The sequence below is a fragment of the Ctenocephalides felis genome, unplaced genomic scaffold (genome assembly GCF_003426905.1).
Source record: "Ctenocephalides felis isolate EL2017-DRISC unplaced genomic scaffold, ASM342690v1 CF-g0.4_SCAFFOLD_00845, whole genome shotgun sequence".
Classification (NCBI taxonomy): Eukaryota; Metazoa; Arthropoda; class Insecta; order Siphonaptera; family Pulicidae; genus Ctenocephalides; species Ctenocephalides felis.
In genome coordinates this window covers 90,658,317-90,676,488 of record NW_020536999.1, presented here as the reverse complement: position 1 = coordinate 90,676,488, position 18,172 = coordinate 90,658,317, and the positions used below count along the sequence as shown (strand labels likewise).

The 18,172-nt window shown below is 30.5% G+C and overlaps 1 protein-coding gene across 1 annotated transcript; it reads right to left on the bottom strand.

Moving 5' to 3' along the window:
- Positions 1 to 3,275: 3,275 nt before the first annotated feature.
- Positions 3,276 to 17,986, bottom strand: LOC113362986 (dynein regulatory complex protein 1). The gene is made up of 11 exons (XM_026605478.1): positions 17,831 to 17,986; positions 15,497 to 15,664; positions 15,053 to 15,289; positions 14,345 to 14,585; positions 9,745 to 10,038; positions 7,267 to 7,436; positions 6,965 to 7,124; positions 4,408 to 4,550; positions 4,084 to 4,325; positions 3,514 to 3,692; positions 3,276 to 3,400 (listed from the first exon to the last, which is right to left on the bottom strand). Exons 1-11 carry the CDS (start codon positions 17,984 to 17,986, stop codon positions 3,276 to 3,278), a joined length of 2,115 nt encoding a protein of 704 aa, XP_026461263.1.
- Between the last annotated feature and the right edge of the window lie 186 nt (positions 17,987 to 18,172).

Sequence of the window (18,172 nt, the reverse complement as noted above, 5' to 3'; positions counted from 1 at the left end):
TTCTGTAATGAAGTATGTAAATATACTCCTGAACGATTATTCGGATTTTGATCAATCTTTCTAAAGTTTGTAAAATCTGTAAAAATATGTAAAAAGGCAGGAAATAAAAAGGCTTATTTTATTTGTTTATTTCTGAAGTTTGTTAAGGGAATTTTTTAGGATGTATGTGATTATAAAAATAGAGTAATATTGTAGAAATAAATGAAAAAAATCGCAAAAACGACATGTCATTGTTAAACATTGAAAACAAATGAAAACTTTCATCTGCCAAAAATTTCAATTTACTTATGAGCCTAGACAATATTAGAATATGTATAATGAATTCATGATTATGAATAAGAAAAATGAAATGTCTACATTATTATTGCCAAAAAGCAGCTGAGATGTGCCAGAAATTAAAATAATGAATGATACAGTATATGTACGGCAGATTGAATGATACACATAGGAATAGTGTCTGTGGACATCTAGTATACACATATATTTCTAGATAATTCTTAGGATATAAAATAACTGATTGTAACTGTGAAAGTATGTGTTATATGAATAAAAGGGGCACGAGCCACATATAAATGTTCCTGGGCATATTATAAGATATATATACATATAGTACGTATTTTATTTATATATATGTTTATATATTAAAGCACGTGGTATATAAATAAAAGGGGCACCTACTACAAATTGTATGGAAGGTTTCCCCACTGCAAAGCATACCACATATGAATGTTTCTAGGGCCTATTAATAAGTATATATATATGGTATGTATTTTACTGCTTACTGTTAAATAGCTGGACGTCGAAAAACATCTATCACAATTACTGCATTTATAAGGCTTCTCCCCTGTATGAGTCCTAGTATGCACCAACAACGTATTCGGCACAGCAAACCTCTTATGACACACCTCACACTCGAAAGGATTTTCACCTTTATGCGAAATCATATGCTTTGCAAACTCCAATTCACTCTTGAATGTCTTGGGACACTCCTGACACTGATGAACTTCTTTCTCTTTATGAACCCTCATATGCATAGCGAGACTTCTTTTCCCTGAAAAGTCCTTTTTGCAAACATCGCAATGAAAGGCTTTGTCTGTACATGATGTTTGTTCATGTGTCGGGATAGATAAGCTAGGAAAGCGAACTTTTGGTTGCACATGGGGCATTCAAAAATTTTATCGGAGGGGTCTTTAGTTGGTCTGGGTCTAGGTCTTTGCAGTCGGTGATGTGCTTTTCATAAGAATTGAGAGAGGATGTGTTGAAGTCGCATTTTCACAAGAATATTCTTCGACATCGTAATGTTCGTCTGTGACATCATCTAAGGATAAAGGATCTACTTCTGATGATTGATCACTAAGGGATTCTGACATTTTCTATGTAGAATGTAACCTAGAATAAAACTTATGCGATTTGGTCCCAAAACGCAGTTAATATTCCTAATTCAATTTGCCTAGTAACAAAGGAATACTATTATAATTTTTAAGTAATAACCTAATTATTGATTATTTATAAATTAATTTTAATTATGACTTTGACAGTTCTCTGTTGATCAACAATGGCGGATTCAGTATTTTGAAATTTACGATCAACAAATGCATTAAATGCGATTTAAATAAATAATAAGACAGAAACTTGTATAAATCAATTATCAATATTTTGTTAATTAATTTTCAGAAAATGTTTGTTGTTTTGATACTGTTGACGTTGACAGTTTATATTTTATCTAAGAACTGTCAAATATGGCGCGACTTGAAATTGCGCGAAAATTTGAATTAAATTTTGTATATTTATAATGTTCACTTTTACATATTATGTTAAGCGAAATAATAAATATAAGTAATTTAACACATAATAATGTAACAATATATGAATCACACTTTATAAACTAATGTTATTTTTAGTTAATTAAAATATTAAAACAATTTATTTTTTTTTAAATCTTATTTGTTTTTTTGGTTCAATCTGTCAAAGATGAAGTTGAGCGCGAAAGTTTGAATTTAAAATTTATATATACACATTTATTTTGTTATTATCATATAAATCAATTAATCAACTCAAATCAAAAACAACTTATTAATATATATAGGTATACATATATAATACTAGCAAACCCGACGAACTCCGTTTCGCCACCAGATGGTTTCGTGAGAAAGATGAAGAAATTTTTTGTTTGTTTTATATTTGAAAATGAAAAATTTGATTTTATTGCACAACAGTAATGAATTTATTTAGATTACAAAAATGAAGTGTTTTTTAGTTAAACTTCTCTAAGTAAATGAAAGTGAATCCGCAAATTATCCGTTTCATTGAAGTGCTCTTTGGTAAACCACATTTTTTGTTTTTTGTCTGAAGTTAACACAAACAAAGCGGATGGTTTTCCAACTCGTGAACAGGCAACGTATAACTGCCCATGTGAAAAACAATAATTTTCTAAATAATCTATTTGAAATTTATCCCGCAAACACTAAGCGATTGGCCTTGCGACTTGTTATTGCGAACGCAAGGCGAACTGGAAATTGCAATCGTTTGAAGTCAAACAGAAGACCAGTCAGAATCATTGGTATGTCACCAAATCGCCAGCAATTTTTGATTAAATGGTGAAATTCAGTGCGTGTACATCATTATTCTTTGCAGCAAGAATTGCTCGTTGACTTGACCAAGCATAATTCTGATAATTCTCACTAATGTCATTCCTCGAATTTTTAATTACGGTGCGTGAAGTTCCAGCAATTTGCATTAAGGCACGATGCCATGCACCACCTATTTTCTTAGCTATAAACCTTGCGGAGCCCGAGATCTTTCCAACGAAAGCAAAATTGTCGAATTCGGTTCGTGCGTTCTGGAGTTATTTCGTCAGGAAGGAAAACCCGACTTATTTATATATATATATGTAGATTATTATACTATATTAATATTTTATCTAAAAACTGTCAAACATGGCGGACTTGCGCACGAAAATTTGAATTTAAATTATATATTCTTATATGTTCAAATATTTTGTTAAAGATAAATAAATATATTATAAATGTGAACACAATGCATGATAATGCAAAAATCATACAAATCAATATTTTATAAAACTAATGTTTTTTAGTTAATTAAAATATTAAAAGCAATTTATTTTTGCTACTGTCAAATATGAAGTAGCGCGCAAAATTTGAATTTAAATTTCATATATTAATTTAAATGTTTAATTTCACACTTATTTTGTTATTATCATGGATATACAAAAATTAATATCAAGCTTATATAACTTTATCCTTTTAATATTTTCCTTACGACTTCATAATTGGTGGAAAAATACTTTTCTGTTTCGTAGGAAGATAATGTCCTAATAATCGCTTAAGCTCAGCATTTTGTTTCTTCAATTGTGATACTTCAGAGTCCAAAATTGAACGATCTGTGACAAAAAATTGATAAATTTGAAAAATTGATAAATTTCAAAAATTGATAAATTTGATATATTCCCCATATTTAATTAATCCTCAAGGACTAATGTAACTGGTCAGTTACCTTTTAATATAGCATGATATTTCTTCAACCCAATAAGCAAAGAATCCCACAACTTTTCCTTCTGAGGTCCAAAGACCTCACGAAAACGTTTCCAGTACATAGTAACATCTTCCTCTGACATCAACCTCGACATGGTGACTCTATCTCTAGCCAACCTCTCACTCATTGTAACAATATCTCTAAAAAAAATCATAAATATAAATAACCTTCAATACATAATCAAAAGACCCACCCTTCGTGTCTTCTATTTTGTATGTTAAATTTGTGAAACCATGTTACGTACCTTCTACGTAATAAACAACGAAGCATTTACGTTTAAATATTTTGAAAATTTCTAAGAAAACCCGTCAGTTTTAGTATTTGTTATCATAGTAGACATATATCATAGAATATAACATATAAATATTACAATATTTTGAAACAAACACACAAATTATTACAAATATTTAATACTGTATTGTATCACATCAAAATACTTACTTAGACTTTGTGACTTTTTTATCAAAAAGTAAATATCTTAAATTTTTCTAAAAAACAAACTTATCAATTTAAGAATTTATTACCACTTACCCAACTTTGCTATTAAAATACTTAGTAGCAAAATCTCTTAAAGCTCTCACAGCATAAATGGATTCAACCTCGAGAGGGTGTGCAGGATTTGTGCATCTGTACATGTGCATTTTGCTGATACCATCAGAGTCTTCAGAATATTTAGAGGAGTCGCAAACAGATACTGCAGGTGTTAAAATAGTAGCATGGGCTTTCTGGACTTCTCCAGTGAATGTCCCAACTTTTTCTACTATTTCACAAACCTGAGGGAGGAATAAATGAAATAAAAACATGAAATAAATAATAAGTGTATATAATTTTATTATAATTGTTATATTTACCCACCTCATGTTGATAATTTTGATCATCTTCTGTTGATTCACTGCTGGTGCTTTCCAATTCCAAACTCAAGTAATCATGACTTAAAGTTGGTGTACGTTTTAGGTCTACACTCTCATCAGGCACTGACTCTTCTAATTGTGATTGTTCTAAATAAAAAAAAAAAGAGTGCGCGTAAGGATCACACGCGATTGAAGTAAAACTTTTAATATTGTATGAGTAGGCAATTAAGATAAAAATAAAAAAAACATCATATTTGAATTTTAAAAATCATCTTTTAATAATCATATAACATCAATAATAATAAGATCTCCTGAGCATCGGCACAGCTGTCCTACTGATATTAAGAGTTTGAATATGATGTGAAGCTTTCTTCCTAATTTTGTTACCTATCTTACCGGGAAATTCAAACCATAAACGTAGAAGTTCATCATTATCGCCACGTTCTATGTACACTAATTTTCCCACACAACCATTAGCTAAGCCATCACTTACATCAATATTAGTTGTTATTATGTAAAATTTATTCAGAACTAAAATTATTTCATACGGCAAAGCCCCGGTATCAATAACCGATTTTTTTGAAACTGCTGACGAATGTATGATTGTTGATCTGTCGCATGGCAACCTACATAAATATCCGTGGCAGTAGATATTATTTTGTCTTCAACGAGATTCAATATAAATTTATTATATTCCATGGCACATTTATTCTCTAAGAAAAGTCTTATTCCATGAGGACATAATACAGCAACCTCTTCTTTTGTAAAAAAACGTGATTCAATTAATGCAAGTTCATATAGGGTTTAGCGCTCGACTTACGCATGACATGACGGGAGTGGATCGCGACTCGCGACATCAGCGCTTACGGCGTCGTAGTGTTCAACTACACGTTGGCATTTTCGTTGCATTTGTACGGATTTACACCCGTGTCGCGCCTAAAAATTTTTACACCCATATCGCGCCTAAAGAAGTTTTACTTCAAAAATGTGTGTAAAAATGGACATCGGTTGAAGAATTCAAAGATTTTAAGAAAGTTTTTTTTCTAAAATATTTTTTGAGAAATAAACAATTAAGTACTTTAGAATCTTGTATTATAATACAAGAATTCTTATCACAATAAGAGGTAAGAATAAAAATGGTATGAGTAAGGCAAATTTATAAGAAATTACAATGGAGTACCCTAAGGAACAGTTCGAGGGCCTCTATGATATATAAACAATTTATTATAAACATAATACAAGTAATAATCTTATTACAATGAGAGGTAAGAATAAAAATGGTTTAGGTAGCAAAAAAATTACAAATGTGGAGTACCTCCAGGAACAGTTCGAGAGTCTCTATTATATGTAAACTATTTATTATAAATATAATACAAGTTTTCTTATCATAATGAGAAGAAAGAGTAAGGTTTAAGTAGCAAAACAGTTTCAAACTTGGAGTACCGCAAGGAACAGTTCGAGGGCCTTTGTTATATATGAACAATTTGTTATAAATATAATACAAGAATTCTTATCACAATGAGAGGTAAGAATAAAAATGATGTAAGTAGCAAAACAGTTTCAAACGTGATGGAGTATTCCAAAGAACAGTTCGAGGGTCTCTATTATATTTATATATGATTTATTATTAAATTAACAAATATATTGAATATTAACAAATATATTGAAAGTGAAGAGTTTTCTGAAACATTTTCCAGATATTTAATTTTTAATGAAAAAAGTACCTTCAAGTCTAAAAATGTATATTAACGTAAATTTTTGAAATTGGTAGATGAGTAAAGTTTCAAAAATTTATTACAATTGAGGTATTTTTTTTAGAAAGGTGTAACATAACTATGCTGTACTTTAATTGGTCTACTATGATGATAAATACTTAAACTGATAAGTTTTCTTACACATTTTTAACATATACACTTTTTTCATAAAAAAAGTACTCCTAAAACTATGAATGTATTTTGACGTGATACAATAAATAAGTACAGTATTAAATATTTGTAATAATTTGTGTGTTTGTTTTAAAATATTCTAATTTTTATATGTTATACTTTAATATGCCTACCATGATAACAAATACTAAAACTGAGGAGTTTTTTTAAAAATATTCAAAATATTATTTGTTTTATGAAAAAAGTGATTTAAGCCAGGAATTCTCTTAACATATTTGCTGACAAGCTTTTATCGTAAGGTGAGCGTGTACAAATAAATTATTATTATTTATTTATTTTATTTATGGTATTGGAATGTAAACAATAAACATACATGTATTGTATCCGATTAGGATAAATCCATGTAATGTTCTTATCTCATATTTATAAATTATTTCTTTAATCATTTTAAACATAAATGCTTTGTTTTTGTTTATTATGCAGCAGCTACGTAATATGTTTTTGTAAATTTAACATACAGAATGGAGGACACAAAACAGCTGTTGAACAAAAATGTCAAAATGTCCACAAGTTAACTCTTATATAAATTACTCCTTCGGGAATTAAAAAAGTAAAAATAAACTTTACTCAAATTCTATTTTACATCTTGGAATAAATGCATCTGCATGAACTTACTTGGTACATTAGTTAAATCTTGAGTTTGCACCTCTTTTTCCTTTTCCTGCTCCTCAGTGGCTTTTTGTTCCACGATTTGTGAACAAATTGGACAATGGACATATGGCATAAAAAACTCTCGAAGTGATAAAATGTCTTCTTCGCTGTTTATACTCAAAGCCTAAAAATGAAAGAAACATTACATCCTATTAACTTATACTCTTCTAAATAGGTAATATAATTATAATTTATATATATATATATATATATATATATACATATATTAAATTATAAATAGCCATATAATTATAATTTATATTTACATTAAAAACATTGTCCAAAGCAATGAGTGTGGTATCCTGTTTAGCATATGGTTTCAAAATGTCTACTAATCTTTTCTCAATTAAAAATCCTGTATTATCTGCAATTTTTTGTAGTATGTGCCTCAGAAGTCTCACCATTTGCACCTGCTCGGCTGCAGAGTCTTTGATACCTAGAGAAGTAGAAAATATATACAAATAATTGACAATTTACAAAATTGGGATAATAGTCAAGAAAAAAGTATATTGGAAATTTACAAGAGATAAATTAAATTCATAATTAATCCAAGTCTGCTGATGAATATTTAGATGTAATCTGTGTAATTCAGTAAAAAAATACTGGTATTTTTATGAGCTTATATCAATTACGATGCTGAATGGGATCTTTCACTCAATGATGCATCTAATACAGCTCAACACTAAATCACAAAAAATACAAAAAAAATTAAAGATTTACTAATTTAAGTAGAAAATACTGATTGCAGATATATTCTTACTGAAAAAAAAGATATTCGTATAAAAATGTATCAAGTTAACAAAATAATTTTATAAAAGATATTTTAAGTTCATAATTATTCCAATTCAGCAGATGAATATTTAGGTATAACCTTTGCAATTTATGTTGTTTGGTTTTCACAATGTAATCACTAAAAGTAAAAAAAACTAATATTCTTATATATTGAGATGCTGAATGGGATATTTTACTCGATGCATCTAAAGCAGCTCAACAATCAATCATAAATCATCTTTAAGACTATCATTTCTTTATCTTTGATCAAGTACAGCTACTCAAAGGACAATCTTTCTGGCTGTAAAACAAATAATTATTAAAACACCAATTTTTAATAGTAACAAATCTTTATTATATTTTCAGTATACACTTAGAATTTCATATAATACATACATAAGTCTCTGGTATAAATTGTGGCACTTTTCTTAAAATTAAAATCACTTCCATGTTTCAAATCACTTTTTAGTACAAATATTTAATATTAAATGCTTATTCAAATAAATCCTATTCTTAAATATCTTACTAAAGTAAAAATAATACTGATATACTTATAAGCTTATAAATTGCGATGCTGAATGGGATATTTTACTCCATGATGCATCTAATACAGCTCTACAATCAATCACAAGAGAGAAAGATTATTATGATAGTAGGATGAAAGTAAAAAAAATACTGATATACTTATAAGCTTATAAATTGTTATGCTGAATGGGATATTTTTCTCCATGATGCATCTAATACAGCTCAACAATCAATCACGAAAAATATGTGTGTTGTTATTATTATGATGGTAGGATGAAAGTAACAAAATACTGATATACTTATAAGCTTATGAATTGTGATGCTGAAGGGGATGTTTCGCTCGATGATGCAGATATTATATTTATGTAAATGCTTCGGAAAATAAATGATTTTGTGTATTTAAGTCTTGTAGTCTTACTACGGAAAGATGTTCTGTAAGGTCACATCTCTATATAATAGCATATGCATTCAAAGTGTTTGATAACTAATAAATTAAGTTAACTTGCCATCTGATAACTGATAAAATAAGTTGACTTGCTGTCTTGAATGTCTTGAACATGAATTGTGAAATATCTTTTTTTCTATTGAAGATATAACATTTATGTTAACGCTTTGGAGAATTGATGATTTTGTGTATCTTTACTTTTCTCTGGAGAGACAAAGAGATGATCTGTAAGGTCACATCTCAATCTGATGAAGCATATGCATATGAAGTGTTTGATAACTGATAGAAATATCCTCACATATCGAGCATGGGTAGTTCACATGAATAATGATGAGATGTCTTCTTAAATCTTTCATATTTTCAAGGTCCCGGCCCCAGTAACCACACTCATTATATGATTCATTCTTATGTGTTGTTAATTGATCAGAAATGAACATGAGTAGTCAAATGTCTTTTTAATTTTTCTGGTTATGATTATAAGCTATTGCAGATATTACTTTTTTGGGATTGCATGATTTTGTGATTTTAGTAGACTTTCTGTCTTGAATGTCTTACTACAAAGCACAGAAATGGAAAAAGAAAGAGATGTTATGTAAGATCACATCTCTATATGATTTAGCTTATGGATTTTAAATGTTTGAAAACTGATAAATACCTTGTCACATATCGAGCATGGGTAGTTTTCATGAAACATGATGAGATTTTCAAATTCTTGATTGCAGTAACCACACTCATATGATTCATGTGTTGTTAGTTGATCAGAAATGAACATGAGTAGTCGAATGTCTTTTTAATATTTCCGGTTATGATTATGAGCTATTGCAGATATTACTTGTTGGGGATTAGATGATTTTGTGTATCTTTAGTTTTGTAGTCTTACTACAAAGTATGTATTTATAAAGATATTCTTTGGAGGAACAAAGAGATGTGCTGTAAAGTCACATCTCTCTATGCTTAAGCATATGCATATGAAGTGCATCATAACTGATAAAAAGATCCTCACATATCGAGCATGGGAGGTTGTCATGCATCATGATGAGATGTGTTCTTAAATCTTTCATATTTTCAAGTTCCCGGCCGCAGTAATCACACTCATATGATTCGTCCGCATGCGTCTCTAAATGTGTTGTTAATTCAGTAGAAGTATCAAAAGTCTCGTTGCAGTTTTTACATGTAAAGTTCATTTCATCAGGTTCTTCTCGCTGAAATGTCTCTAAGGCTTCTTCACTTTCCAAAAGCAATTGCAACATAGCTTCATCAGCGTTTGTATAAAATTCTATTTTGGCATTTTGTCTACCTGTTAATTGTTCAATAAATTGCCTATTATTATTATATAAATTATCTAATTCTGCTTCACTTGCAATTTTATGCCACAGGGCACCATTATTTCCTCGATTCATTTCAAAAACAAGTTTGTATATTATCACTAATGAATAACTACAGAAAATATTGACGAATAATGTAATTTTTAAAATATTTATATATAATATATGCAAATATGAATTTATTTCTCATGCGGACTTCAAACTGTCATGATTTGCAATTTTCATGAGCTGTCATGTCAATAATGGCGGACAAAGTAAAGGTGACTCCACACCTAACGAACGTACATGGCGTTTGATATGCGCGTCGTTCGCTTTTGTTTGAAATTTTCAATCTGCGCACATTAAGGTGCGTCCACACCTAACGAACGAACACGAACAAACATGTAGAACAAGAAAATACAAAGAAGAACGAACGCGAATAATTCAAAACAAACGTCTCAAAGCTGTGAGGGCTTGGATATTTTTGTTCGAGGATGTACCGTGAAACATCAGATTTATTATTTAAAATGGCGGAAAAGAGAAAATTATTTAAAGTCATCAAACTTACAAAATTTGTCAATAACAGCAATATCTTAAGGTGCGCCACACCTAACGAACAAACACGAACAAACATGTCGAACAAAAAAAATACAAAGAAGAACAAACAAGAACACGGACGAACGCGAATAATTTCAAACAAACGTCTCAAAGCTGTGAGGGCTTGAATATTTTTGTTCGAGGATGTACCGTGAAACGTCAGATTTATTATTTAAAATGGCGGAAAAGAGCAAAATTATTTAAAGTCATCGAATTTACAAAATTTGTCAATAACAGCAATATCTTATAATAAACACAACATAAACTAATGCAGGACTGCACATTTTAACATCAAAAAATAAAAATATTTGTCTACATTCGTGGTAGCGTCCACACTGCACATACGAGTTCAAACATGAACGAACAATTCCCTTTGATGTACCGACAAGTTGCGGAACATTGCTCGCCGTGTTTGTTTATGTTCGTTCGTGATCGTTGTGGCGCCATACTATGCTGTTGCCGTTCGTTCTGGTACATTCAATTATGTTCGTTCGTTAGGTGTGGAGCACCTTTATTCATCATGTTCGTTAGGTGTGGCGCACCTTAACAGTACTGGACAAGGGCTAGTAAACCTTTTAAATAACGGTAATGTAATAACTAGTCGTGTATGGCATCGTACCTTAAGGCAAATTGCTGGAACTTCCCGTAGCAAAAATCATTTTTTTAAAAAATGATTAAATATGTTTTAAACTTTTTAAAAAATTTGATTTTTGAAAAATTTTAAATTTTTGACAAAAATTGACTTTTTTGAAAAAAAATGTTTTTCATTTAGTTCAAAATATTTTGCAAATTTTGAACTTTTTAACTTCCCGTAGGGTAAGTAATTGTAATGGGCCGAAAATCGGAATTGAAAATTTTTACATTTCTCGACGTTTTGAAGGTTTCTGAACGTTTTGGCATACTTCAGAAAAATGGATGTGTGTGTGTGTGTGTGTGTATGTATGTATGGATATAAATTTCCAGTCACGTTTTAGGGGCGCACAGATCAACCGATTTGAATTTTTCAAAAAACATTCGATTCCTATTGATAGGGAAAAGAGCTGATTAGTTTTTCGCAAAGGCAGGTGCAGGCTTTTCGGAGATACGGAGCAAAGAGTGCAGAAAATAGAAATCGAATTTTTGAGAGAACGGAGTATCGGATTTGAATGATCTAAAAAACATTCAATTAGTAATGATTGGGAGAAGTGTTTATTAGTTTTTGGCAAAGGCATGCCCAGCTATTTCGAAGATACGGAGCTAAATATGTAAAAAATCGCAGTTTTTGAGAGAACTAAGCGTCCGATTTAAATGATTCAAAGAGCTTTCTGCTTGTCTTAACAAAATATTTGATTTTGTTCTTTTATTTTTATTTTTTTTTTTATTTTTTTTTTTTAGTTTTTTGTATATCGAAAATATTTCAGACTTTATTTTTAATTCTGACTATAATTCTAATATACTTTACAAATAATTTCAACTCTGCAATTCAGTTTATATAATTCTTATAAATATTAGACAATGTTTAATATTTGTAATTAAATATAATAAAATTTAACAATATAATTAAACAAAGTACGATGCCATAATTGCCTCAAGACATAATTCCACTTACAGCTAGTTTTTTAATTTTTGTATATCGAAAATAATTCAGATTTGATTTTTAATTCTGATTATAGTTCTAATATACTTTACAAATAATTTCAACTTTGCAATTCAGTTTATATAATTCTTATAAATATTAGACAATGTTACAATATTTATAAGAATCTATTTGAAAACATTCAGTATTCCTCGAACATTTCGTTACGGTACGGGAAGTTCCAGCAATTTGCCTTAAGGCACGATGCCACCCACCCCACTAGTTTTCAAAACAATCGCACTGTTTTAGCTGCATGAACAAACAATGTTACGAAATTATTAAAATCTCCATAAAATATCTGATAATTTGATGTGCATATGTCTAGTGATCATTTTTAACCTCAAAATGGCGTTTTTTTTAAACTTTTTTTACTAGATCTCCAAAACCGCTAGACCTGCATTCCCAAAAATTTAATCAGTTCATCATCTTGTCAAGTAAAATGTCTTTTAAATTACTCCGTTCTCTTAAAAACTGAGTTACCGTTTTTGGGACTTTTTGCCCCGTATCTTCGAAACAGCTAGACCTGCTTGTGCCACTATCACTTGCCCTACTGGAATAAATGGAAATCTGCCCGAAGGCAAGCCCATGGTGTGTGAGAAACCATTGATTGACTACTAGAATAAGAATTTTAAATTATATAGAAGAGAAACTTAATTAAAGTTACTAATTTAAAAACCGTTTGAAAAGAGTTCGAGAAATTTGTTTTTGCCAGAAAATCTGACTCACCAATTTCGAAAAAAGTACTCGCAAATTTGAAAAAAGTACGTATCTATGTGATAAAATTCGATCTTTCGTCGGCGTTTCCTCAGACCGATTTTAAAAAAATTTAAAGCTGATTTGATGAGACTAGATGAAGACCCAAGTTTCAGTTATCAGAAAAGTGAAAAATATTTCGTCAATGTTTTAGGCAATAATCCTGAACCAATTTTAAAAATTTTAAAACCGTTCGAAAGATATTAAAGGTGAGTACTGAACGATCAGTTTTATTTCATAGGAAAGGAACTGGACAAAATCCTCATGAGACGACTCGAAATTAAGATCGACCAGCACATGAGCAAAGACCAGTTTGGTTTCAGAAAAGGTAGAAGCACCAGAGATGCTATTGGAATATTGAGAAGAATATTGGAATATTGCTATTGTCAGACAGATGTCTCGCAGAGATCGCAGGCTGATCCAGAATCTGTATGGATCACCCTGTATGGATCTGTATGGAACAGAAAGGAAAGGTTTGAATAAACCAGGGAGACACAAACTGTGTTGAAATATTGGCTCGGCAATGAGGCACCTGAAGTCACTAGTGATTTTTCAATTTGAGGAAGAAAACTCACCACAATGAGGACGCTGACGATCTAGTGGTGATACAAAAAAACCAAACCGAGAAATAAAACATGATGAGCAGAATAGTCAAAGGAATGGAGATCAACGTCGACAAATCGAAAGTGATGAGAGTATCAAAACGAGATGATACTCTGAAGATATAACAGTAGAAAATCGAGTATTGGAAGACGTGGATCATCTCAAATATTTAGGAAGCATTCTGACTAGAGACGGATACTGCATGAGAGAGATCAGGACAAGGATCGCAAGTGCCAAGGCGGCGTTCACGAACAATAAGAGAACTAACTGACGAGCAAACTAAGTCTCTACTTGCGGAAGAGACTGTAAAGTACTATGACCATAGCTCTGTACAGATCAGAGACATGAACTCTAACAAAAACCGATAAGGACTATCTGGCGAGTTTTGAAATGTGGTGCTGGAGGTGAAAGAATGGACTCTATAGTAAGCACAATCCTGAAAAGAAAAGGTACTTGGACCGAACCCCTTCTGCAAAAATAGTGCCTACGTCATCGAGGGTTAAGTAAAAGGACTGGGAAGAAGAAGAAGGCAGATGATTGACAATTAACGCGAGAAACAGGTAACTGAAAGCCGAAGCGCAAGATCGGGAAGCATTAGAAAGAAAGATACATAAAAGTTAAATAAAAGAGGGGATAATAGATGACAAAAGGTAAAGAAATCATTTATTATTTATGTAAGTGAGTAATCATTTATTATTTGTGTTAGTCATTTATTAATCTATTTTACCCACCTGATTGGTTGATACTATTCGTAGAATCCTTTTTACTAGCACCCTCAGCTCCGTGTTTACTTTCATCATGTTTTGAGACTTTTTTAAGCGCATCCACATATGAAGGCAGGTCCTTTTTGTACAAAACACTCTTCTCAGGTGGGCTCCACTCGAGACCTAATTGCTGCTCGTATAAAGTCTTGTCAATTTGGAGGATCTGGTCTAGAAGTTCTATTGTTTGGGCACGATTCATGGACCACAACTAGAGAAAGATAATAATTATAAATATATGGAAGCAACAAAAGGACTCCACTGAGCACAAATCTGAAAAGAAAAGGAAACTGGATTGGACCTGTTATGTAAGAAAGTGCCTCCTGCACGACTAGGGTAAAATAGGAGAACTGAAAGGAATGGGAAGAGGAAGAATGCAGACGATTGACGACTTACGCGAGAAGAGAAAATACAGGAAACTGAAAGCCAAAGTGCAGGACCAGGAAGCATGGCAGCAGAGTTTTAGAAAGGAAAATACATAAAAAAAGTGTAAAAAATGGGGGGAAAATAGTGGTGATGGAAATGATAGACAACGAGGGTAAGGAAATCATTTATTTGTGGTGGCTCTCACATCAAGGACCTGCCTTCGGCAGACTACCATTTATTATTATATCTGAAAATTGTATAATTAGAAATAAAAATAATAATATTAAATACTATATTCTTCTCTATATTTACCTGTTGGTAAGTCTTCTCATTATTTCTCAGAAATATATCAGCTTTTGTTTCAATATCAACAATATTATCATGCAAATGAATCACTTCATCTGTAATTTTTTTAATTTCTTGCTCGGATACTTTTTTGGCTGCTTGATATTTAGCCTTTATGGCGTTGATGACATCTTGAAGTTTATTGAGTCTTCGTTTCTGTTGAGATCTCACAATTTTGTTCTCGTCTTCACGTTTTTTCAACACCTAAATAAAAATCAGATATAAAAAATAGATTTACATACTCGCATGTAAATTATGATGCAAACATTAACCCTTTCCACTCGCTAATTCCACAATTAGTATGTATTTTGCCGCCAGAGCGGCGGCATCCGAGTGGAAAGGGTTAAAAATGGTAATGGAAAACCATTTCATTATATACAAAGCCATATTGATACTGTTTTATTATCATACCTGATAATTATAATCCAGTTTTTCAGAATTCATTAAGCAAGTAACTTTTGTCATTTCAAATTCTTCTTGCAGCAATTTGATGTCATTTTCCAGTTGTATCTTTGTAGCTCTGTATTGTTCTTGGTGGTCGAGAATAACTTGTTTCATGTCTTTCTCAAATTGATGGATCTAAAATTAAAAAAAAAAAAAATATAAAAGTGCGTGGAAAACCATCGTGGTTGAAGTGAAACTTCGTAATGCAGAAATTTACAACTTTTCTAGACAGTATACAACATTTTCATAAATTCTACAATATTTTGACATAATTTACAACTTGAAACATTTTTAAATAATCTACAACATTTTTGGACAAAATGCAACATTTCCAGACTATCTACATATAAATATATCTACATATAATCTACAACATTTTCAAATAAGTTACATTTTCAGACAATTTATAATATTTTCAGACAACTTACAACATTTTCAGACAATTTACAACATTTTCATACATTCTACAACAATTGCACATAATTTACAATATATTTTCAGACAACTTGCAACCTTTTCTGCAACGTTTTCAAATAATGTACATTTTCAGACAATTTATGATATTTTAAGACAACTTGCAACCTTTCCAGACAATCTGCGACATTTTCAAATAATCTTCATTTTCAGACAGTTTATAATATTTTCAGAAACTTACAACATTTTCAAACAAATTTCTTTTTTTTTCAGACAAACTGCAACATTTTCAAACAATCTACATTTTCAGACATTTTATAATATTTCCAGACAACTTACAACACTTGCAATAAATTTATAATATTTTCAGACAACTTACAACATTCCGAAACAATCTACAACATTCCAAAATAACTTTCAACATTTTCGGTCAATGTCCAACAATTTCAAATAATTCTAAAATAATCTACAAGATTTTCAGGCAACTGGCAAAATTTCCAGACAATCTGCAACATTTTGAAACAATCTGCATTTTCAGACAAACTTTCGAACAATTTATAATATTTGCAGACAACTTACAACATTTTCAAAGAATTTATAATATTTTCAGACAACTTACAACATTTTCAGACAATCTGCAACATTCTAAATAGTCTACAACATTTTCAGACAACTTGCAACATTTCCAGACAATCTGCAGCATTGTCAAATAATCTACATTTTCAAACATTATATAATTTTTTCAGACAACTTACAACATTTTCAGACCATTAACAATATTTTCAGACAACTTACAACATTTTAAGACAATCTACAACATTCTTAAATAATCTACAACATTTTCAGACAACTTGCAACATTTCCAGACAATCTGCAGCATTGTCAAATAATCTACATTTTCAAACATTATATAATTTTTTCAGACAACTTACAACATTTTCAGACCATTAACAATATTTTCAGACAACTTACAACATTTTAAGACAATCTACAACATTCTTAAATAATCTACAACATTTTCAGTCAACTTGCAATTTTTCCAGACAATCTGCAACATTTTCAAATAATTTACATTTTCAGACATTTTATAATTCTTTCATACAACTTACACCATTTTCAGACTATTTATAATAGTTTCAGACAACTTATAATATTTTTATACTATCTGCAACATTCTAAAATAATCTACAACATGTTCAGACAATTTGCAACATTTCCAGACAATCTGCAACATTTTCTAACAATCTGCATTTTCAGAATTTTATAATTTTTTCAGGCAACTTACAAATTTTCAGACATTCTAAAATAATCTACAACATTTTCAGACAACTTGCAATATGTCCAGACTTTCTGCAACATTTTCAAACAATCTGAACTTTCAGACATTTTACCATTTTTTCAAACAACTTACAAAATTTTTAAATAATCTACATTTTCAGACAATTTATAATATTTTCAGATAAATTACAAAATTTACAAACAATTTATAATATTTTCAGACAACTTACAACATTTTCAGACAACTTACAACATTTTCAGATAACTTACAACATTTTCAGACAATCTACAACATTCTAAAATAATCTACAATATTTTCAGACAATTTACAACTTTTGCAGACAAATTTATCACATTTGCAAAAAACATTTTATGACACAACATTTTCAGACAACTTACAACATTCAAAAACAATCAACAACATTCCAAAACAACTTGCAGCATTTTCAAACATCGTGCTGAAATTGGAATTACAGCATTCACTATTACTCTGTTTTTTTTGACACAAACTGGTTGAAAATTGCAATAGAAGTTTGACTTCAATAACGTGATAGATAAATAAACACAAATCTTTTATCAGCACATACAAAATAATATAAATCTAATTACCTGATCAAACTTTTCGTCCAGACAATTCAATTCGTCCTTATTCCTCTCTTTGTACAAGGAGTCCCATTCCTTTGCCTGAGTCTCCCTCAGGGCTATTCTTTCAGTTTGAATAGCATTCTCAATCAAATCCAATTGTTCCCTGTAAGCCCTACGCATTGTCGAGACTTGTGTGTCGATTCGTTTCGCTAATAGAGCAATATCATCGGACTAAAAAAAATTAATGAAAAAGTTAGTAAATGGTACAGTGTCTTGGTTCGACATCATTCCATTTTTGTCAATCAAGTAAAAACAACAACAAATTCATTACAAATCTATATTTATTATAAAATTTTATCACAAAAT